We start from the raw sequence: 24,822 nt of genomic DNA, 5'->3' as shown, positions 1-24,822 counted from the left end.
CATCTGATTGTGGGTAGTTGAGTTTTAGAGAGAGGCTTGATATTACTTACAGTAATGATTTTGAACTTTAAAATGACCCTCATTAGAAGGACTTTTCTCCAAAGATTATTTCAATGATAAAATGAACCTAATTTATTTACTTATTTATTTTATTTGAGAGAGAGAGAGAGAGAGAGAGAATGAGTGCTCCAGGGCCTCTAGCCACTGCAAGTAAACTCCAGACAGAGGAGCCACCTTGTACATCAGGCGTCACATAGGGAATGGAACTTGGGTCCTTAGGCTTTGCATGTAAGCATCTTAACTGCTAAGCCATCTCCCCAGCCCCCTAGCTTGTTCATATCAAAGTTTTCTCCATGCATACATAAAAGGAAAAGATAATTCTTAGGGTACACTTTATAAAACAGATTTTAAGTAAGCCAGGCATGGTAATGTATGCCTGTCGTCCAAGCACTAGGGAAATTGAGGCAGGAGGATTATGACTTAGAGGTCATGTCGGGGTATATAAGCAAGACCCTGCTCCCAAAGAAATAAAAGTAGAGGAACCCAGTCATGAAGCATTTGCCTAGCATCACAAGACACCCTGGATCTCATCTCTAACACCAAAACGAGTGAAGTGACCAATTATTGGGCATAGTTCAAACAAGGATTAGAAGTGTGCTTTTGATGTGGCTATCAAAAGGATATAGACTTGGGACTGAGGATAGACCATTGGATAAAGAGCTTTCCTCACAAGCTTGAGGACCTGAGTTTGATCCCCAGTACCCACAGAGAAACACCAGGAGTGGCAGCACACACTTGTAATGCCAGTGCTGGTGAGTCAGAGTCAGGATGACCCCTTGGAGTCACTAGCTAGCTAGTCTATCTTACTGGTGCACTCCAAGCCAGTAAGAGATTACATCCCAAAGATAACTCTTGAGGCAGTCCTCTGACCTCCCTACACATGGGCACACACATGCACTACACATGGACACTACGCATATTGCAAAACTAAGCCCAAATGACACTTTAAGCTTACTAAGTTTTTGACCAAAAATTAGGGAACAAAGGCTGTATAGTACTTAAGAATGAGGACTTACTTTCTAAGCTTGAGAAAGTTCTAGATATACATGAGGTAAGCATAAAAGAAGACCAAACATCTATCTCTAGAACATTCACACAATGAGAGGGGCTAAAGTTCAGAAAACATAGTATAACAACAGCTTATTGATTCAGAAATTGGCTGCTTTGATTAAATATCCTGCCAGTTTCCAGAAAGAATCCACAGGGCACTCTGATGAGTCACATACATAACAGTGTTCCTGATACTGGGAGCACAGAGCCGGAGCCTTGAGGTTACAGACGACGACCATGCACGTACACCGAGGATCATTTTACTCCTGAGTTTCCTGGTAGCCTTAACAAAGAGAAACAACAGATTATGTTGTTCTGGTTGTATGATACTAGGAAGCAAACCAGTTTATCATCAGAGACCAAATATTTCCTGACACTAAACAGTGACAGTATTGTATCACCTAAGTCTATAAACATGACAGTCATAACAGCATTTTATAAGAGTATATAAACATTCTTTAGGTGAATTTTTATACTGATGATCATTCTGTGAAGGCATCTCTTTGTAAAAGTAATGTGTTTTAACTTTTGATCTCATTGACAAGGTTCATTTATGACTCAAATGGGCTGACCTAACTCCTGACTCTTTCAAAGCAAAGGTCTGGACCCTGAAAATATCAAATATCAACCTTCAGTAGCCATATTTCATTCTTTCATGCATCTGGGGTCTAAATAACCTGACAGCACTTTTAGGGGTGAGTAAGACATGGATTTCTGCATCAGCAAATGGAACTAACTATTCATTGCTGATACAGTTTATTTTTTTGATAGTTTACACTTTATTTTCTTTTTAATTTTTTTTATTAGTTTTGTATTCAGCAAATACAGGCAGTTTGGTACCATTACTAGGCTCATCCATGACCTACCCCAGTTTATTTTAAACCAAAGCCTGAGAATTTAGTTTCCTACAGGTCCTATCTTAGAAAAAAGAGGGGGGCTGGAGATATGGCTTAGTGGTTAAGGTGCTGGTCTGAGAAGCCTAAGGACCTAGGTTCTATTCCCCATATAAGCCAGATGCACAAGGTGGCACATGAGGCCCTGGCACACCCATTCTTTCTCTGTCTCAAAAATTAAAACATTTTTTTAAAAGGGAGGGGGCATTTTTGGAGGAGAGAACATTCAGGGAGAGATGGTGGCTGAGGTGAAGTTTTCCAAAGCAAGTTTATGAGCAGAGCCATTGTCCATTCCAGGCTAAAATCAAGAGTGCCAGTCCATGCAGGAGAGCGTAGAGGTGGGAAGTTGAGAAGATATCCAAGGGCTGTGTGTTCTTCAGCATGACAAGCACGTGCCGAAGCAGAAAACTAAATCAGGATTGTAGGTCCCCATTCTTACTTGGTGTTGGTCCCTGAGAAATCAAGCCTTGGATGTTAACTGAGAATAATGTTCTTCATGCCAGGTGTGGTGGCGCATGCCTTTAATCAGCACTTGGGAAGCAGAGATAGGAGAATTGCTGTGAATTCAAGGCCACCCTGAGACTACAACATGAATTCCAGGTCAGCCTGGCCTAAAGCAAGACCCTACCTCAAAAAAACCAACAATAATAATAATAATACTGTGCTTTGCTCCAGACTAATTTCTTCTTACAGAGAGCTGCAACGATAATTGGACTTTTCAAATCTAGATCTCACATAAGTGAATAATGTCACAGTCCAAGAGGAAGGCTAACAGGTCCTATTTTTTGGATTGTATTACCCACAATGCCTTAACCCAAGCAAGAACATTTGGTTATTGGCGGGCATTTCCAAGAGAACTGGAAGGGAAATAGGATGGTGGGCAGGAGGATGGCAAAGCAGTCAGGCCAACCCTGCTTCTGCAGCAACCCTGGTGAGGCGATACTGAAGTGACCAGGGCCAGAGCCATGACTATGGGAACTGGGTGCATTCAGAGGATATTTTGAAAGTAAGGCACAGTAGATTGGCTGGAGCAAATGAAGCAAGGCAAAGGAGAGGTGTCAAAAATGACTCGGCGCTTTTGACTTGAGCACCTGGCAAAGTGGCATTGCCATGAATCAGATTTGTATCTTCACCTGCTATTAGCTCTTATTTTTAAAATTTTCCTAGTAACAATTTCCTATAAATATTTGGATGTCAAAACCTATCACAAGGGCAGAACATGAACCCATTAGATGAAGATGACCATAGTAATCAAGTTTTAAGAGTCAGATCAGTAAACTTTGACTCAATGTAGCACATATTTTAAAAGACATCAAAATCATCATATTCTAAAGTACTTTATTATTTGGAAAAGAATGTATGAAACAAGAAATAGAGCTGGGGAGAAAGCTCAGTCTGTAAAGTGCCTGCTTTGCAAGCCTGGGGACATGCATTTGATTCCAATGACCCATGTTAGAAAAAAAGAAGCTGTGGGCTGGACAGATGACCCAGGTGGTGAAAGGCACTTGCTTGCAAAGCCTGATGGCCAGTACCCACATATGGCCAGATGCACAAAGTGGTACATGTGTCTAGAGTTTGTTTGCAGTGGCAAGAGAATCTCATGCATCCATTCATATGCATATTCTCTCTCTCTCTCTTTCTGTCTCTTTCTCTCTATTTCTCTCTGATTGCAAATAAAGAATAAATACTTTTTAAAAAAAAGTTTAGAGCTGAGCATATAATCCCAGTGCTGGGAAGGCAGAGAAAATAAATCGTTGGGGCTCACTGGTGACCCACTCTTATCTAATTAGGTAAGATCTAAGCCATTGAAACACTGTCTCAAAAAAGGTGAACAGTGCTTAAGGAATGCCACCTGAGGTTGTCCTCCAGCTTCCACATGCACACGCATGCACACAGAAAAGTACAAATAGCAAACATCATTATGAGATGTAGTTTTGCCATCTTCAGAGTCATATGTCTTATGGATTAAATTTTTCATCTGCTGTGTCCATAAACAGGCATATGCAAGAAAGAAGGTAAGGTGAACATCTACAGGAGGTGTTCCATAAAGGAGCATACACTACAGTACCATTGAATATGCTTTCCATGAAAGTGTTATTTAGTTTAAGAAAAGTTAAATACACTAACTTTTAAAGAGCTCACCCCAAAAAACACTGAAGAAACTAATTTTCCTATAAGTAAAGTGACTTAGAACTTTTACTATTTTAGTCCTTAAAATAAAAAGGAATTGCTGCCAATTAGGAAAACAGTTAGTGATTACTTAAACTACAGATGATGCATCACATTAAGATATTCTGCTTCATGGCGTGGCTATGTCCAGGAGAGACTGGAGAGTAGCTGTGTAGTGAGCCTGGCCAAGTACACAAGTCTCTGGATCTTAGCATTGCTCTTGAGTCTTCCCATCCATCATAACTCTCCACAAGTAAGACAGTGGCTTATTTGTAAAAGCACAGCCCTAGAAGACTGATGCCTCACTATCAGAAATTGCTTCTTAGCTTCTTTCTATTGCATTCACTGGAAAAATATGTAATAATGATATGTGAAGATCTGAAAGAAGCCAAAGACATGGTGTTGTACCTTCATTGTGTGTGTGTGTGTGTGTGTTTGTGTTTTCCAAAAAAAAAAAAAAAATTCTGTAGCAGCAGGCATCCACAGTGAGTGATTTCAGCTGGTCTCTCTAGACTGGCCTGGACCCCTACCCCAGGAACAATTACATGTCTGACCAGCTGGCTGATGAAAGGGGTTCTGTGTAGTTCTGGCACCAAGCCTGGGATTTGAAAACATGAATTCACACATGAGCCAGAGGTAAACCCAGATTGTTCCTGGGCAAAATCTAGGCCTGCCAGTGGCCTTGGCCTTGGCCTTGGCCTCATGAGGCTGATGGTAGCACAAACACAGCAATGGTTCCTGTTCTCCACTTATCATGCTAAGTTCCACTGAAAACTTCTTGATTAGACCTCCAAGTTAAGGCTTCAGTGGGGCTTTGGCTCACCTGACCAGCTGTGCAGTAGTCCTGACAGCTAGGGCTGGCCTAGATGGTAAGTTTCTTTCTGTCTGGCCTTACAGAAAAGAGTGCATAGAAAAGTAAAAGATTTAGTAGAAGAGTAGCAATGAGGCCTTATTGATGCTGTGCTTACAAAATAGGTTTCCAAGAGAGGTAAGCTGTGTCAGGTCTTCAGTTTGGGGCATTGTAAGCAGTGGGGATAATATATTCATTTATTTGACTCTATTAAGGCTTGTTATAGTTGTATTAGAATAAGTTGTTCGGTTTTACAGATTTATTGAGGGCTGGAAGATTACACTGTAAAGCAGCATAGCTGTACTCAGGGTTTCATTAACTATGATACCTAGACATAATTAGGCTTCAGCCAAGAATAGCAGAAAAAAAAAATGGAAAACCATTCTGGGAAAAAAAAAATGTTGAGATTCTGAGAAACTGAAAGAACATTAACAGAAGGCATCTACTAATTCTCAGGCACACCAAGCGCGACCACCGTCAGAGATGGCGCCTCACACCCAGTCCCTGCAGCTGGTTGCTTAGGAATATCTCCCTTAGCCTCTGATTTTCATTTATACTTCATATTTGATAGTGTTCCATAGACAGAAATAATCATACAAATCCTTCATGATTCAGAAATTACGATTTTGATGCTTGGAAGTTAATCCACTCAGTTTTAGTTAATGTACTTTTTAGAACAATTTTAAGTTAACAGAAAAAAAAAAAATGACCAGAAACTACAGAGTTCCTATATACATCTTTCTTCCACCTTAGGCCCACACACAATTTCCCCTGCCTCGCATCAGTAGGTACATTTAGTTCAGTTGGTAAAGCAATGTTGATACTTTAGTGTTAGTCCATTGCTTGCATTAGTATCTTGTCCTTCAAGATGTACTGTCTATAAGGTGTGACACATACAGAACATCATGTTATCCACCATGACAGGGTCACACAGAGTTGTTTCACACCCCTAAATATACTCTTTGCCCCAGCTGTTCCCCCTCTTTTACTGAACCTTTGGCAACCACTAGCTTTTTCCTGTCTCTGTAGTTGTGTAATCTCACTTATTTTTAAGCAACAGTCCAGCTGTTCCTAATGAAACTTTCCTTTATTCTCTCAGTGGGCTCTCAGTAAACATTGAGACAGGTAATTGTGTATGCCCTAGGATTATAGCAGAGGATGAAAAATCAAAACATCCAAGTCTTTGTGAAGCTTACATTCTAGTACATCAAGCCTCCAGGCTCTACTAGGTCCTATGTGGGAGTGAGATGGGCTCAGGATGAAGCAAGGAAATTGAAGGAAGTAAGCTGAGTAGGACCTCCTGCTAGCTAGTAACCTCCCCACTGCCAGCCTCAACTCAGATGCCATCTTCCCATTGTAATGTTGGCAGTCTAACTGGAGAAACTGAGTGTGCTGATCCCCAGATGCTGCCTCCATTTCTCCTCAGTGGCCACCCAGAGCATAGGGGCATTTCCTAATTGTTTGAGATTACTGTGTACACCTCTTTCAGGCTTTCATTAAATGTTGACTGCTAGTTTTCCATAGCCCTGCCTGGAGCTGGTAAAATAGGATAGAGCATCCACAAAGGCATAAGAGCAGGTGCCCACGCCTACCCTCTAAAGACTAGCTAGACAAGGTCTTCCCCACTTGGGCAGTAGGCAACACCCCAGTGCTCCCTGTGACCTCCAGGTCTTCTTTGGGCTGGTGGACATATATTCTCTTGTCAGGCTTTAGGGAGCCCAGTTGTTTTTCTCTTTAGCAGAGCCCGCTGGCAAGATGAGGTTTCAGTATATAAGGATGGATCAGGGAGAGGATGGAGGACCAAATGATCCATTCCATCCTTGCCAGCTTCGCCTGCCTCACTGGCTCCATTCTGTTTCATACAGGAAATAGGCACCTCATTAACCCTCCTGAGCAGGCTGGCAAGACTCAGCAGTGTGTCTCCTGCCAATGACGTCATACTGGTAGCCTGGAACCAACCACTGTAGGTGGCTAGGAATACTCACAGGAAAAGCAGCAAACACTACCAGTAACCATTTTGCAGATTCCCCCCCACCCTCCTCTGGCCCAAGGAGCCTCTTTTCCAGCAAACCACTAAGCAGACCTTTCTTAGTCAAATTCTCATTTGATTCTACCAGAAGAGTTTAATCCATGAACACTTAATTTAATTCACATGCTCACATTGTACTCTCCCTAGTCGGTGGGTATTTTGTGTTTTGTTTTGTTTTTTGTTGCAGTTTTGTTTGTTTGTTTGTTTTTGAGGGAGAAAGGTTGGGGGAGGTGCCATCCAGAGGCAATAGATTTGATCCAGTAAGTTTACACCAACCTTGTTTCTACTTCTATTCCCTTGGAAGAACTAGAGATTTACAGGGAGTTTTATCTGTGTTATCATCCTTGAAGTCTCAGGGCAATCGGAAATAAAAGTTGCTGTTACAGGTGGCCGGCCACGATGAGAATTAACATTTCTTTTTCCAGATGAGATTTCTTGTCTATGGGTAACTGATGTGATGCCGTCTTTGCTGACTGGCCCTTTTGTGTCCATGTAGGACTGCGCATGCCAGAGCGAAAGCTGACGCTGCTGACCAGGCTGCCCTGGCCGCTCGCCAGGAGTGTGACGTAGCAAGAGCTGTGGCCAGGGAGCTGTCGCCTGACTTCTACCAACCAGGTAAAATAGTTCTTCCTTCCATGGGGGAGGTTAAAGCACTGGATTTGATTTCCTTAAATTTAAAGATCAGTGTTTTATGAATCTCAACAATACTTCAAAACAGGAGAAGGTCGTAAGTGTTCCCTAAATTCTGAGTGTCAGCATTGAGGATCGGAATTATGCCCTAGGATGTCTCCCTTCCTGCTTCCTGCTCCCGACCACAAACTTTAAGCCAAGAGTTCTAAACAAAGCAGGAATCTAAAAGAAGTTTCTGATTCTTAAAAATTGTGTTAGTGGGCTGGAGAGATGGCTTAGAGGTTAAGCTCTTGCCTATGAAGCCTAAGGACCCCGGTTCGAGGCTCAATTCCCCAGAACCCACGTTAGCCTGGTGCAGAAGGGGATGCATGCGTCTGGAGTTTGTTTGCAGGCTGGAGGCCCTGGCGCACCCATTCTCTCTCTATCTGCCTGCCTCCCTCTCTCTCTCTCTCTCTCTCTCTCTCTCTCTGTCACTCTTAAATAAATAAATAAAAATGAACAAAAAATTATTTTAAAAAACTGTGTTAGTGGGCTGGAGAGATGGCTTAGCGGTTAAGCGCTTGCCTGTGAAGCCTAAGGACCCCGGTTCGAGGCTCGGTTCCCCAGGTCCCACGTTAGCCAGATGCACAAGGGGGCACACGCGTCTGGAGTTCCTTTGCAGAGGCTGGAAGCCCTGGCGCGCCCATTCTCTCTCTCTCCCTCTATCTGTCTTTCTCTCTGTGTCTGTCGCTCTCAAATAAATAAATAAATAAATAATTTTTAAAAAATTGTGTTAGTGACAATTGCATGTTCTGTGATATAATCCCCAAATTTAAAGTTACCTGCAGTTAGAGCAGCAGTAAGAGAAGAATGAGCAAGTACTGGGGCTTGCTTATTTAATATACCTGTACTACTAAAGCTCAGAGGTAAGTAGTTTAAAGTTAACATTTAAAAAAAAGATCTTAATTTGCACAGATTAAGAGAAAAATGTTTGTCATGATGGAAGAAATGAAACCAACAAGCTTGATATATCTTTTTTCTTAAACAAGGACACATGTATCTGACTAGCCTTAAACTCACTATGTAGCGTTTCTGACATCCTCCTGACTCCACATCCTAAGTGCTGGTGTTACAGGTTATACCCAGTCAGTTCATGTCCTGCAAGGGTGGAATCCAGGGCTTTATGCATGCAAGGCGATCACTTAACCAACTGAGCCACATTCCTAGCCTTCCATTCCTTTCTATAATGTTCTTTTCAAGCTTTTTAATACATTTTTAAATATTTTTATTTATTTATTTATTTATTTGATGGAGAGGGAAGGGCAGCAGAAAGAGAGAGAATGGGCATGCCAGGCCTTCAGCCACTGCAAATGAACTCCAAATGCATGTGCCACCTTGTACATCTGACTTACATGGGTACTGTGGCATTGAACCTGGATCCTTAGGCTTTGCAGGTAAGTGCCTTAACTGCTAAGCTGTCTCTCTAGCCCATAATGCTCTTTTAAAAATAGCTGTAGCCTATTTTGTTGTGTTGTGTTATGTTATGTTTTTGTGAGACAGGTTCTTCCTGTGTAACTCAGATTGGCCTTGAACTTCTGGTCCTACTGCTACAGCCTCCCATGTGCTGGGGTTATAGGCTTGTCACACCATACCTGCCTCCTATAACCACTATTTATGTTTCTCCTTTGTTTTATAAATATGTTTCTAGTAATTGCTTCCAGATAGCAACAGATTTCCAGGTGAAAATACAAAAAAAAATTCTATTTTTTGGTAAGGGTTTTTTCCATGTTTCTTTATAAATCAGTTATGTAGTATTACTAGCCCCTGCCCCTCGCCTAGCATCCTATGTAGTGTTAAGTGTTGAGTGTGTTGTCTATTTCACTAAGGATGATGCATTGGAACCACAGGGCATTCTGGAGTCCTACTACGCAAGGTTAGGCAAAGTGAACAGAATGGCCAGAGCTACGGGAACACTAGAAACTGGGCTGTAATAACACAGTACTAGAAAATGACCTGATTTTGAGAGTTTGGGTGGTTGTTGTTGTTTCCTACAAAGACAGAATCCAGTAAAGAACCAGGTTCGGAATAGCTCATTTCTATAGGAGCAAAGCTCCAGTGGCCCCCAACCAGATTGCTAAAATATAGGTGTCTTGGCAGAGTGACTTCCCCAAGAGACCAAGGCCAGAGTGGGCAAGCCAGGGAAAACATAGCATGTTCTTTCCTGCGCATCTTATTTAAGCCTTTGAGTAGATTTAAATGGCTTAATGTATGCATATGTTTTGTGAGGAAAGGGACCTTTTGCAGTTATTTTTTGCAGTGAATAATCATCTAAAATGAACTCATTCTTCCCAAATATCTATGTACCTTGATGAATGAGCCATTCCAGGGTGTGAGATCTATGGAAAGTACCTAGTAAGCCAAGGGGCTCGTCCTGTGCTCCCGGTGCTGCTGTCATTTAGAGAAGCTGGACAGCCAGGAGTCAGTAAGCTTGAATTGATTCACAAGCAGACAAGCTTACTCTTGTTTCTACAGATGCTAATTCTTGGTTCCATTGTTAATTTTATTAGAGAGTGGGATCCCTTTAGGCTTTCATTAGGTGTTACCCAGAGGTGCATGATACAGAGAGTCATCTAAGTTTCCTGGACTGAATGGCTTTAAAAGCCTTTGATGGCAGAAAAACATGTGAGGGGAAAGAAATATTGTGGGAAAATGTAATTCCACCCTTTCTTAGCTCTAGCAGCTTCATATAAGTAAGTTGCTCATTGGTAATGAATATATCCTAGTAGCATGAGATGACAGAGAGCCTCTTTGAGACCAGAGCTGAGGAGAAAGCTCCCTTTGACCCATGGCCAGCACTTCTGTCAGCAACTGTATAGAAGGCCTTTTCTGTACTGGGTGTGACAGATCTTCTCAGGGGAAAATAACTCATGTTTTCCACACTGCATGTACAGGATGATCCAATCAGATAGATGTTCACTAAAAGGGCTTTCAAGAACTTCTTAGACAGCCTGCTCAAGTACTTTACACATCTCTGATAATGGTAATAAGGGCTGAGCCTTAGCCCTAGGAAGGAAGATATCTGTTATAACTTACATTCTGAACACTTTCATGGTTAAGTGCCTGTTTTCCAGAGCTGCAGTATTTTCACATAATTAAATCAGTTGAATCCTAGGGCTTTAGCTCACAAGTCTGTTATTCTATAGGTCAGTTAAAAATGCGGATATATGAAGTTCCCAAAAGGTTAAGTTCTAATCATGGAATGCATAGAAATAGGTGCGTGTATATAGTTAATGGCATAGAGAAAAGTAAGCTACAGTCACTGTGAGGGGACAGTGGCTTGACTGTTAAGAACTTTGCCCTCTGAGAGTTCACCTTGAAAATATGCCAAGATCTTGCAGGGATCAGTCAAGTGATCCTCAGTGGTAGCACAGCCTTAGGGACTGCAGGAGCTCCTAGTAGCACAATTGTGTGGATGAAACACTAGAAGAAAGAATTGGTCACTGTAGGCAGTATAGAAGAAAAGTGAGTCACAGAGGCACAAGTTGGCATGCCCATCCAGATCCTGTCCAGAGAAGCCTGAGCCAGAACTTGGACTACTACAGCCACATTGGCAAGGGTGTTGCTACAGGGCAGGTTGCAGGGAATTGTAGCCAGTGGCGTATGGCTCTGTTGGCAAGGTCATTCTGAAATGGGCACATCAGGCTACCTCAGCTTGATACCATCACGTTGTTAATTTACCTCAAGTTCCTTGTCCTGCCTCTACATTCACCAGTAACCCATAGAGGTCTGTACACAGAGACAGTGTGTATTGTTGGTATCAGAGCAAGTCTGGCCTATGTGCCTATGGGAGCTAATGAATTGACCATTCCCATCTGTGTGGTACATGGAAATCTCCCCACAGGCAATGGCTTTACCTCTGTGTGCTAGTAAATCTGGTTTCTAGGCTTTTGAAGATGCTGAAAAAGAAGTACAAGGGATTAGAGAATTAGGGTCAGAATAATGTTTTTTGCATTTATCAGTGAGTCTGGGCATGGGTTAAAGAAATTGAAACACTGCCCTGGAATGTGATGAATTTATTACTTTGAGCCCTCTTGGAAGACTGCCAGCCTGCTTCCCTAGCAACACCCTCAACATGCTTTGTCTTCCTGTGCTGAGACATGGATGTGTTCGCTCACCGCACAGTGACTACTGCGAACATGGAGCCTTTTGGTTACTGAGTGTTACCAAGCTTGCATTTCTGATGAGTTAGAGGTCCAAAGCTATCAAAGGATTCTTCATTACATAAATTCCTGTGCTTGTCATTAATGTATACTATTTTTAGTTGAGTAAAAGGAAGCATCCAGGAATAGAAGACTTCTGCGCTCCCATTCCAAACCTAAGATTCTGAATTCAGTTTTTTCATTTAAAAAGGGAAATTGAATAATCCCCTAGTAGATGTGAAAGTGATGATTCATGAGTTTGCTGGTTATTATTACCACTTACCCCCATAGATTCAGTTTCACACATGTGTATTCAATGCCAGCCAAGTTCAGAGTATAGGATTGAATATCCATAGCTGACTTTCTGTGTGATGGTGCTGTTGTTGCAGACATTGTGGAACCATTACAGATAGGGCTGTAAAGTCCTATAGGAAAGTAACATTCTTTTCAAAGGAACACAAAAGTCCTGCTCAAGGCTGAAGAGATGGCTCCGTGGCTAACAGTACCACACACGTGTGTAATCTCAGTGATCTGTGGCAATCGGAAGTGAAGGAAGAGAATGCCATAGCTCACGGACTAGCTAGTCTGGCATTCACAGCAGCCAACAAGAAAGGCCTTGTCTGAAACAAGGTGGAAGGCGAGGACTGTCCTCTGACCTCCACGTGCATGTTAGGGTACACAGGTGCCCACATGTGCATGCATACAAACACACACGTGCTCATACATACCACATGAAACACATATTTATACCCATACAAACACACATACCACAGGTTCTGCTCCTGGTTATTTCATCTCTTCAGAATTTTTCAATCTAGTTCTCTTTCCCTGATTGGCAGGTAGAGAAAATGATCGATTTTTATTTACTGATTCCTGCCACTGCTACAAAGCCTGTGGTATGGGCATTTTCTCTGTAAATATTTGTTTGGGGGAATGGTCATGGTGTGCCTTCTGCCCATAGCAAGGCTAGCAAGGCTCACCTTAGAAGTTCAAACTGGATTCCCTGCTGCCACCATCTGCCATTGTCTGTTCAGAGCCTCTGTGCCAACGGTGACAACTTACCTTTCAGTGTTGGTAGATGGCATGCTAATTTATTTTATATTGCCTGGGAGCATAGTAACACAAGCGATTTGCATAAGACTTCTTCCCAGTGTGAATCCCCAGGGGCTGAAAACCTCTTAGGATTCATGGACATGACCTATGACATGACTCTGAAATACTGACTGCCACAACTCTCTTGCCTGGCAAGATTCTGGCTAGTCCAGTTGATGAGCTGCCACAACTCATCAATTTTATGTCACTGGCATTGTGCAGTGTTACACACTGTGACGCACATTACTATGTACCACAGGTAGCAGGCTCAGTATGTGTGTGCCTTCCGAGAGAAGACCAGTCCAGGAAAACTTCTGTCCTCTGCATTACATTGGCTGTCTTGTTTAAAATGCATTTAATCTGACTATCCTCAAAACTCTGCTATCTATCCTCATTATCTGGTCACAGAATAGCCACTCTTGGAACCATTTTCCACTGGGTGTAGCTACATAAGACTGGCATGAGGCCTAGATCTGTTCAACATAGCTAATTTTTGTATGCTTTCTAACATTTGTACCTAGGTATGTTAGAATCATCTTGAACATTTGCTAAGCATTCCGATTTCTAGGATTTGATTCATACTTTTGAGTAAATTGAACTCTCTGGGGTATTTGTCTGTATAGGAGCCACTGTGTGGGACATTTACATTTTCTTTAATCAGTTACTTTCTAATGTTGAATAAAGTTAGACATTCCTTTCATTTAAAAATTGATGCCAAGGGCTGGAGAGATGGCTTAGCAGTTAAGCGCTTGCCTGTGAAGCCTAAGGACCCTGGTTCAAGGCTCAGTTCCCCAGGACCCACATTAGCCGGATGCACAAGGGGGCGCATGCGTCTGGAGTTCATTTGCAGTGCCTGGAAGCCCTGGCACACCCATTCTCTCTTTCTCTTTCTCTCTCTCTCCTTCTCTCCCTCTCTCCCTCCCCCCCTCTCTTTCTGTCTGTGTCTGTTGCTCTCAAATAAATAAGCAAAAAAAAATTTTTTTAAATTGATGCCAAGCTGGGTGTGATGGCACATGCCTTTAATCCCAGCACTTGGGAGGCAGTGGTAGGAGGATTGCCGTGAGTTCAAGGCCACCCTGATACTACATAGTGAATTCCAGGTTAGCCTGGGCTCGAGTGAGACCTTACCTTGAAAAACCAAACAAAAAAAAAAAAAAAAAAAAAGATGCCAAATGTATTTCCACCATTCTAGTAATTTCTTTGAACTCAATAGATTTTGAACATAGCCAGTAGTACTTGAATAGACCATTTCTTCACAATAAATAGCCTCTTGTAGTTCTCAGTGTTACTGGTCTTACCCTGGCAGGGAGTATCACTTTGCTGGGATCCATCTGAGAACTCCCATGTCCATTCAAATGTTTTCTTCCGTCAGTGTAGGTGGGACCGAAGGTCACCAAGATAAGTCCTTGATCTATAGTGCACTGTCACTGTCTTACATTCCAAAATGAAAGGCACAGGCTTTTTGACAACCTTACTTTTCAAAGTTTAGTGGCTCTTCAGTGTTTCCTTCTGATTTTCAGAATGTGTCGCTAGCATTTGCCAGCATTATTATTATTCTATTATTATTACTATTGTTCTCCCGCTCTGCTGTCTGTGTATCTAACCTAAGAGAAGTTAGCTTTGACGATACTTTCATTTGAGATAGACATTGGCAAGTGTTTTGTAAACATACATTTTGCACTCACTGTTGAATTGATGTCACAAATAGTCATTTGTATAATTTGTTCAATATTAGAGGCTTAAATTCAAACACTATTGGCTGCAGAAGTCTTGACCACTTTCATTAACCTAGCATGGTACATTCACTACTCTACATAGGTGGTCACATTGAGTAATTGAACAACTGTAAAACACAAAGAAAAGAACTTTAATGACACTTTGAATAAAGAGATGAGGGATGGCATGTAATAAGAACACACTTGAGTCAGGCTCACTTAGAGCATAGATCACAGACAAGGAGAGGGTTATGACAAAAAAAAAATCTGCAGTGGTATTATCAGGGGCTTCTCTGTGAAGGGCAGGTGCAAATAACTTTTTAGACCTTCAAAAGGATGGCTTGGGCTGAGGCTGGGACTCAGTGGTGGAGCTTGAGGCTCTGGGCTTAGTGCTCAGCAGCAGAAGAAATCAGCTCAAGAAAGCAGAGAGGAGGCTTCTGATGGGGACACAATGTCCTGTGTTCATGGCGCTTCCTCTTGCCTGGGCACTCTGTCTAGCACACGGTGCTGGGCAAACTCAGAAACATGGCACCTTTTATGCATGACTACAGTCACTCCTGTTCTTTAGTGAGCTGCCTTTCACTGGGCCAGGAATTCATGTCCTTCTTTTAAAAGAACTGGAGAATTAAAAGAAAATGACAATTTAAGCCAGGCATGGTGGTGCCCACCTTTAATCCCAGCACTCAGGACGTAGAGGTAGGAGGATAGCTGTGAGTTCAAGGTCACTCTGAGACTACAGAGTGAATTCCAGGTCAGCCTGGCCTAAAGAGTGAGACCCTACCTCAGAAAACCAAAGGAAGAAAAAAGAAATGACAAAAAATTTTTTTAAAGGGTTAGCTTACCAAATTCAGAAAAGAAATCTTAGTTGGTGACAAGCAGTCTGGACTGGTTTGGACAACTGTAATTCCACTTATCTTCTGGAGGCTAGAAATGGTGTTTCTGGGCTCCAGGCAGAACTGTATGGATATCTTCTGAGGAAGTCTCATTTCAAGCTTTCAAACATTACTTTATATGCCACACTATGTTTTATCCTAAAAGATACCAGGAGCTATATGGATTTTGCTTTTTTCAGCTGCCTTAACTGTTTTTGCATTAATAAAATGGGAACACTAACACTCTCTTCCTATGACTGGGGTGAGATTTTTACATTTCAAGGGAAGAATGGCTTAGAGAACAAATAGCAACTGAATTGCAATAACTGACTACTCTGGCCACCACAGGAAGAATAACTAAAAGTGTAAATGTACAGCATGCACTTTTAACAGTGAAAGTTGATCTGTACTTGGGTGAGGGTGAGGGTGGAGGCAGGAAGGGGAGTGAAGAAGATGCAGTGTGTGGCGCTAACCAGAGCAAACTGGTGGGGATGATTTCTTTCCTGTGAACTTGAGAGGTGTATCAACTCCCACCCGTTTATAGAAAAGTGGCCAACTGTGCTGGGTGTAGCCTGGACTTTACCTCCCAAGAGAAAAAGTGGCCGACGAGGGATCTGGGAAGATGGCTCAGCAGTTAGAAAGCACTTACTTGCAAAGCCTGCCATCCCAGGTTAAATTCCCCACATAAAGCCAACATAAAGCCAGATGCACAAAGGGACACATGTATTTGGAGTTGGTTTACAGTGGCAAGAGGCCCTGGCATGCCTATTCTCATCCATACTCACTTTTACATACATACATACATACAAGCATACAGTGGCTGGTGGGTGGAATAACATGTGACATGATTATGGGGAAGAGCTGAGAGCTAACACACAAGAGAATGAGGGCACCAACTTCTAGAGCTGTCTTAGCCCCAGGCTGCCCCTCTCTGGACCACTGGCATCTGTAAGCTCTCAGCCTGTGCTATCATGTCATGCACACTCTTGTTTCCTTATGTTGCACACCTCATAAAATAATGTAGCAGGGTAACTTTTATAAAAAGTTCTTTTTAAAATTTCTGTTGATTAAAACATAGGTGTTAGAAATGATCTGAAGTACATAAAAATTAAATAGGAGCTAAAGAAATGGCTCAGCAGTGAAAAGGCACTTGCTTGCCAAGCCTGATAGCCTGGGGTTCAATTCCCCAGTACCTGTAAAGTCAGATGCTGAAAGTGGCACATGCATCTGGAGTTGGTTGCAGTGGCAAGAGGCCCAGGTATACCCATTCCTCAATCATTTTCATATTAACTCTCTTGCTCTCTCCTTATAAATGGATAATATTATTAAAAAATTAAATAGAAATCTTGAGAGTACAGAGCCAAAGACAGTGCCTTATCTTGAACGCTTCTGGCACACCCCTGCTTGTCACAGCTGTGAATGGGCATCGGGGAAGTAATTCTTCATAAGAAGTCTAACCTGGAGAAGTTTTTCCTCACTAGAAAGCTTTAGTGTTATTACAAATGTGTATCAACAGAGTTTCCTTAGACAGTATAGCACTTTGTTAAACTTTTGACCAGTCAGGAATCAATTTATTTCTATTCATAAGTGCATACCTTTTGCATTTCTTTTTTAGACAATATTTTTATTATTGTATTTGCAAGGAGAGAGAAGGTAATGGCATACCAGGACTTTTTGATGCTGCAGATGAACTCCAGACACATGCACCAACTTGTGCATTTGGCTTTATGTGGGTACTGGGGAATTGAATCTAGGACATAAGGCTTTGCAAGAAAGTACCTTAACTGCTGAGCCACCTCTCCAGCCCTCCTTTTGCATTTCAATCAAACTACATAAATTGGGTAAACAGATTGGTTATGTTTTTTCTACCATCATAAATTTCACCTCCACATTCTCCACTTGATCTTAGCCAAAAGGCCAAAAAGCGATGGCCTCCACATTTTATAAGCAAAACACAATGTAATTATTAGAGAAGTTAGAATTTTTATCTCTTATGGATGTCAATATAGTGTAAGTAATGGTAGGTTTTATCTTAAAAGCACATTGTCAGTAATAAATAATCCCTTTCCTGGCAAATAAAATGTACCTATGCTTAATAAAGGGCTACAAAAGTTCAATGTAATTTAGCAAGATTGTAGAGACATATAGCATACAAATCTTCATATCTTATTTTTATCACTTTTTTCTTTTTATTCCTCTTACTTTTTTTTAGGTCCTGATTACATCAAACAGAGATTTCAGGAAGGTGTAGATGTTAAAGAAAACCCAGAAGAAAAGGCACCAGAGAAGCCACCAACGCCAAAGGAATCTCCTCACTTTTATCGCAAAGGCACGACACCCCCCAGGTCTCCTGAGGGGAGTCCCAAACAGAGCCACTCTTCCCCGCCGTCCTCCCCAAAGCCCATGAAGAAACAAAACCCCAGCTCAGGGGCAAGACTCGGTCAAGATAAAAGGAGCATGGCCGATGAGCAGGTGACAGCTGTTGTCAACAAGCCCTTGATGTCAAAGGCTCCCTCGAAGGAGATAGGAGCATCCATGCCCCAGTCCAAGTACTCTGGCCGCCACCACGTCCCCAACCCCAGTAATGGGGAACTACATTCTCAGTATCACGGCTACTATGTGAAACTGAATGCCCCCCAGCATCCCCCAGTAGATGGGGAGGACAACGTTGGAGCCAGCCACTCTTCCTCTGCACTGGTACACAGGCCTTCCCCTAACAAGTGGAGTCCCCCTAAATCTGTGACAAAACCAGTTGCCAAAGACAGCAAAGCTGAGCCAAAAGCCAAGAAGTCTGAACTTGCTATACCAAAGAACCCAGCAAGCAATGATTCATGCCCTTCTTTGGAAAAAGAAGCCAATTCAGTAAGTCTCGCCTTCTTTTCTTCCCTTGGGTTTGTTTGGGAAACAGCATGAGGTGGCTAAGTGACAAAGGTCCTTCCTTGGTGAACTGGGTTTTTAGACTAGATCAGAACACACTTGTAGCTTGAGACAGTAAAGAGCTTCTGAGCAGGAATCCTTAGACCCCCCCACTTGGACATAATTCAGGAAGGTAGGACATGGCCAGCCTAGAACCACGTCCCATAGTAAGTAGCAAGCCTTTATTGGTGCTGTTTGGCGAACTGCTTGGTAATGTGCCCTGTGGCTGGAAGGGAAACAGCCAGTGCCCATAGGCAGTTCTCAGAGCTTTGGCAAGAACAGGTTATGAAACTTCTTTTGACCCCAGCATCAGTCGGCATCCTAATACAAAAGTACATCACTTGGAGCCATTGTGAAATCTTCTCATAAATATTTAGCCTGGATTTTGCTTAATGAGAAAAATTTTGCAGCAAGAACATTTATCTTTCCAAATGAGAAAAGGTTCAACAGTTTAATGACCATATATAACTCATCTTAGGATATATGAATGCTCCCAGAATTTCACTTTTTCATTATCCATTACTATTGATAAGTCTTGAACATGTAAGTTTATTGGGCAGAATGTGCTGTGTTGTTGCTGTCTGCATGTTCCTTTACATGAGATTTAGTCATTAAATAATATATGAATTAGCACTTTATCAAGTTCAGTGGAATTGGCACAATCTGAATTTTACAGAATTTTTTAAGTTGTAATTTTGAAAAAATGGACCCATCGACTTGGTCGTGTACAATTTTGGACGGGGTATGGAACATGACATCTCACTTGATAGGTAGTACTAGTGATGTGTGTAATGACTGGAACCGGAATGCAGGCTAGCAAGGTTATAGAATAGCCCATAGTTGCATATTTTTGTTTGTTCATACTTCTCAGAATTAAACAATTGAAATTTAACTTTTAAGCTACCTTATGTTTAAAATGTATGTATTTCCTTTCCTAATGTCTAAAATATACTAGTTCCTTTTCCTCAAGGTCTCAGTGTTTTCATCTAAATATAAATCAACCAGCTGAACTAGACTAATAACTTCCTAAGAGTCGGCTTCTGTGGAGGTAACTGGATTTCCAAACAGACTAACACTGACAAGACTCTTGAGTACTTAGATTCGTTTTAAGAACGTTTAAGCACTGATATACCAGTTAAGCCATATTATGTTATCACTACTGAATTTGTTACATGCAGTAATCACTTCGCATCAGACATTCATCATGTCTATCCATGATAAGTAAGGCTTCATGTATGGGCATTATCCGTTTGCTTGACTGTGGGGAAATGTGAACAATGCAAGGCCATATACCTGTCAGTGTGCCACCCTTAGGTTGACTTCCTGAACTCCACATTGAGAATGTGTGTCCCAGTGTCCCGCCCCTGAGTCTTTGATAAGGGAAAAAGTGTTCTTACCTATAAACCTTTCTCTAAAACTGCTATAGGTGCATTTTGTGAACTATAAACTCACAGCCTCCCTATTAAGTAAAAAAATTGCTTTCCTTCTGTTCTGAATTCTCTGGCACTTGGAGTGCTTCCGGCCCCCACCATATCTGGGTTTCCCTCGCCCCAGCAGCTCCACAGCCCCTTTGAGCTCAGGCTGCCTCTGTGTGTGGTGCTGAGAGGACCCGGAAGCCAGGATTGATTCGACCCTCTAAGTGTAAATGCTGTCTTCCTGCCGGGAACAGATAGCTGTCTTTCACTCCAAATGACTGTCCTCTCCCCCTGTTAGGAAGGGACAGGTCATCATCGTAAGGGTGGTCAGTAAATGACCTTGGAAACAATAGTGTTTTACCTATAGTTCTGAGAGCCAAAGGTATTGTACAAGTCAGAAGTTTATAGTGAACAATTTAAAAAATCATAGAAACCTCCAAACTAAAGCAGGCAGTTGAGAGAAAACCATATGGAAGCATCCAGAGTGCTTTGTGGGCAGCCAGGAAACTCTTAGGACATTCTTAATATGGTGCAGTGCAGGGCAGAGCAGGTGCTCAAAAGACACAACTATTGTGTTAGACTGTGTAATCGTTGAAGCATAAATAGTTTGTAAATGCTTCAATGCATGTGATTCATCCTCAGGATCAACCTGGATCTTGATCTCCAATAAATAAAGAAAATCCTGGAGGCCACAGGCTTATACTTAGAGCAAATTGAGAGCAAGTTTCCTTTAGGGATTACAGCCTTCTTGAGAAGCAGTATCTGTATGTAGACTTCCTCTCATAAGCCCACATTCTCTGTGAAATTTTTGTAGGGCTTCTAAACAGCACATATGATAGAAGCCACAAGGACCATATTCCAGGCCTTATTACTAAGTGGACAAATGCAGGGTCCTCCAGCTAGAACTCTCAACCCATTCTGAAACTTGACAGCACTTGTTTTCTCAGACATTACTGTGGTCAGCTTCTAAGTTTGTGTTAAGATTACCTGATCCTGTTTTGAATTTGCATAAATCTAAGCATCACTGACTGAACAAATCCATGAAATCAAACTTTGCCATTAATATAAAATTTTAGTACTACTTCTTTGCCTACATTTTTGAGAAGTTAGATTTGACATAAACTCTAATAATCTTTGAGCAGAACATTGTTCACAATTTTAAATGAACTATTATCTGTTGATGAAAAAAATAACCTCTTGAGCTAGGATGCTTTTTCATATCTTGACCTACCTTATTTTCCTAACCACCCGGAAGTTTCTTCTGATCAGGACACTGCCTGCCACAGCTCCCTGCATCACACCTGTCCCAGTCAGTCTGGGAAAGCAAAACTGAGTGTTTTTTTTATTTTGCTATTTTAAGCCACCGCTGGCCACCACAGTCATATTTATGGGACTTCACCTTAAAGCCTTTCACCCTGTAGCCTGCCTAGGTATCTGAAGATCACAGAGGTCACAGCTTAATATCTGCCACCTAAACAGAGTATTCCAGATTGTTATATTTCACCTGGTTAGTGTTTGCACTCTCATTGCTGGTTTACTCTCATCTTCACTGAATCATCTTTAAAAATAACTGCATAAGTGGAGCTCCACTGGGAGGATAAATATGCATGCATATTAGAGTATGTACAGGATAAATAGATGTGGATTCGGTGTGCTTTTAATACTGGATCAAGCATTACTCACTGACTCCAGATTACGAGTAAAATGAGACATAGCCAGACCTTGAAGACAGACAATAAGCTGCTAAACTCAACCCAAAACAATCTACAAATTCTGACTATTACTAGTCCAAGAGAGTATATATAAATTCATGGACACCTTAGAGGGTTTGTAAATTCAAATAATTCAAGAGAGTATATATAAATTCATGGATACCTTATAGGGTTTGTAAAATGGGAGTTAATGACTGAGGCACAGTTTAAGTTTATTTTTTCCTTTTGCTGAGGCTAGAACCCAAGGCTTTGTGCATGCTAAGCAAGCATCTTACCAGTGAGCTCCATGCCCAGCCTACTTTGAACTGTTGAAGTTGGCCTCCAAGGCATTGTGTGATTTTTCTCTGGGTCCATTTAAGACCTTCACTGTGTTGTTCTGACCCAGTGTCCTTGCCCTGTTGATCATGTCACTAGATGGTCTTTGAGAATTATGAGTTCTGTGTACTGGCTCAAAAGAGTTAAAGTAGTCCCTAGTTGTTTACATACTTATGAACAAAATCTAATCAAAGCACATAGTGGTAATAGCATGTCTTTATGATCTGTGCTGAGATGTGATATTGAAAACTGGTCTCTAGCTGGGCATAGCAGCATGTTCCTGTCATCTCAGCTACTCAGGAGTCTGAAGCAGGAGTACCACATGAGTCTGGGCTCTGGGCTGTAGTGCACTGTGACCACTAGATGTCCGCACTAAGATCATGACCTCCTGGGAGAAAGGGACCACCAGGTTGCCTAAGAAGGGGTGAACCAGCCTAGATTGAAAAAGTAGTCTCTAATATTTTGAATCCTAAGAGTTTATGTCCCAAGTCAGCCCTAATTAAAGGGTTACTTAAATCAGAATTCACCTACTTTTTCTTTCTTTTTAAGATAGAGTCTCACTCTATAGACCAGCCTGGCCTGGAACTCACAGCAGTCCTCCTGCCTCAACACCCTGAGTGCTGGGATTGCAAGCATGAGCCGTTATGCATGGCTTACTCATTAATTTCATGTACAAACTCTCCTTTTATAAAAAAGAAGTTATGGGCTTGAGAGATGGCTTAGCACTTAAAACACTTGCCTGTGAAGCCTAAGAACTCATGTTCAAATCTCCAAGTCCCACATAGCCAGACATGCAGTGATGCAAGCAAGCAATGGTCATACATACGTACTATGGAGCGCACTCGTCTGGAGTTCATTCACAGCAGGCTGAAAGTCCTGGCATGCCCACTCTCTCCCTCTCCCTCCCTCTCTCTCTCTCTCTCTCAAAAACTAAAGCCCAATAATAACAATAAAGTAGGTGGGACATGAGCTACCTCCCCCATAGAGAATGCCTGCAACTCCACTGAGGAGAGGCCTCAGTGGAATGGGGGCAAGGATGAGGGAAAAGAGGGAAAGAGGGTACCAACACATGATGCATCCATACAAAACATATTGTTAACAAGCCAGGTGTGGTGGCACACGCCTTTAATCCCAGCACCCAGGAGGCAGAGGTAGGAGGATTGCCGTAAATTCAAGGCCACGCCACCCTGAGACTACAGAGTGAATTCCAGGTCAGCCTGGGCTACACTGAAACCCTACTTTGAAAAACCAAAAAAAAAAAAAAAAAAAAAAAAACCATATTGTTAACAATAATAACTAAACTTTTTAAAAAGAATACTGAATAAATAATAAGAATAATAAATTCTTTAAAGCACTTGAGAGGCTGGAGAAATGGCTTAGCGGTTAAGGTGCTTGCCTGCAAAGCAAGAGAACCTAGGTTCAATTCTCCAGGAACCACGTAAGCCAGTTGCACAAGGTGGTGCATGCATCTGGAGTTCATTTGCAGGGCTAGAGGCTCTGGCACGTCCATTCTCTCTCTTGCTATCTGCCCCTCTCCCTCCCTCCCTCCCTCCCTCCCTCCCTCCCTCCCTCCCTCTCTCTCTCTCTCAAATAAATAAAATACTTAAAAAAAAAAAAAAACAGTTGGAAGCTGGAGAGATGGTTAGGGAGCTTGCCTGCAAAGCCAAAGATCCCGGGTTCTGTTCCCCAGTACCCACGTAAAGCCATATGCACAAGGTGGCACATGCGTCTGGAGTTCATTTGCCATAACTAGAGGCCCTGACATGCCCATTCTCCCCCCCCCTCCCCGCCTCCTTCTGTCTCTCATATAAATTAAAAAGCAGTTGGGACTTATCAAGATTTGATGTCTCTCTGGGAATGATAAGATGTAAGTGAAAATGTCATTGTAAAGAACTTCATAGGAAATTATTTTTAAACTAAGACCTGTGGCTTTAGCAGGAATAGAAAGAAAATCACCTAGAGTGCCCAGGTAAACAGTCTGGCTCAGATTCGTTCAAACAGACTGAGGAGCCTTGATTCACAAGTAATTATGAATAATTCATAAATATTCTAATAGGCTTACCTTCTTGAAGTTCTCTAAAATGGAATGAATAAATCACATGTGAAAAATAAACAAAAACTAAATGGTAATCCACTTAGAAAGGCTTAGCCTGCTGCCTGGTGTTATAAAAACCCATTTTGCTCCCATCTACTTGGCGTTTAAGAAATAGGGGATTTGTTGCTAATAGTCCCCTCTCTCAAAAGGCCACCTGTTTTTATGCCCCCCCGCCTGTGTATTAATGGTTCATTTGTTCTTTAACACACTGATTTGATCTGTTTTGTTTTTCAACAACCACACCCCTAGTGCCTGAAGAAATCCTGGAGGGGGGTGTGCTCTCTTTAAATACTGGCTGCCTGATGTGGGTGTCAGGCACTGGGTGCACAGTAGGGTCCAGGAAGACAAGACCTTTCCTTCTGTGGAGCTCAGGGTCCAGGTGGGAAAGTGGCAGTTCAACAATAGATGGCAATAAAATGTGACATGTTGTTTCAGAAAAAAAAAAAAAAAAAAAACAGGGCACCCTGACTTCCACCAGGGAGCTATAACCTCTGCCTGGAAGAGATGGCCTTCAGTCAGTGATGGGTGACCCAGGCTTCAGCCTGAAGGATGAAACTTGACCGAAGGCAGCTCAGCCTCCTTACTGTTTAACCCTGTCACCAAAGAAAGCACATTTGAAACCTCTGTGACATTCTTTCAACATAACCTTATTTGATAGCCAAATAGAATAGAACTGCTTCCCTGTGCATGCAGTTAAGAACAATTGATTTACATACCTTATCAGGCCAATTTGGAACACTACTATTTAAGACTTAGACACTACTTTAAGAGTAAATGCCCATATTTAATAGTAAATAGTATAGTTATAAAGTAATTAAAATAGTAATAATG

At 41.9% G+C, this 24,822-nt stretch overlaps 1 protein-coding gene across 4 annotated transcripts in view; it reads left to right on the top strand.

Moving 5' to 3' along the window:
- Jph1 (junctophilin 1) overlaps positions 1-24,822 on the top strand; it is an 86,742-nt gene that overhangs the window by 58,351 nt on the left and 3,569 nt on the right. For all 4 annotated transcript variants that reach the window (XM_045144220.1, XM_004660560.2, XM_045144221.1 and 1 more), the window contains exons 3-4: positions 7,548-7,666; positions 17,751-18,400. In XM_045144220.1, coding sequence (XP_045000155.1) covers positions 7,548-7,666; positions 17,751-18,400 — 769 coding nt within the window. The remainder of the gene's footprint in view (positions 1-7,547; positions 7,667-17,750; positions 18,401-24,822) is intronic.

The sequence above is a fragment of the Jaculus jaculus genome, chromosome 2 (genome assembly GCF_020740685.1).
Source record: "Jaculus jaculus isolate mJacJac1 chromosome 2, mJacJac1.mat.Y.cur, whole genome shotgun sequence".
NCBI classification, from domain to species: Eukaryota; Metazoa; Chordata; class Mammalia; order Rodentia; family Dipodidae; genus Jaculus; species Jaculus jaculus.
Note: the sequence above shows the minus strand (reverse complement) of the source record. Positions and strands in the feature narration are given on the sequence as shown.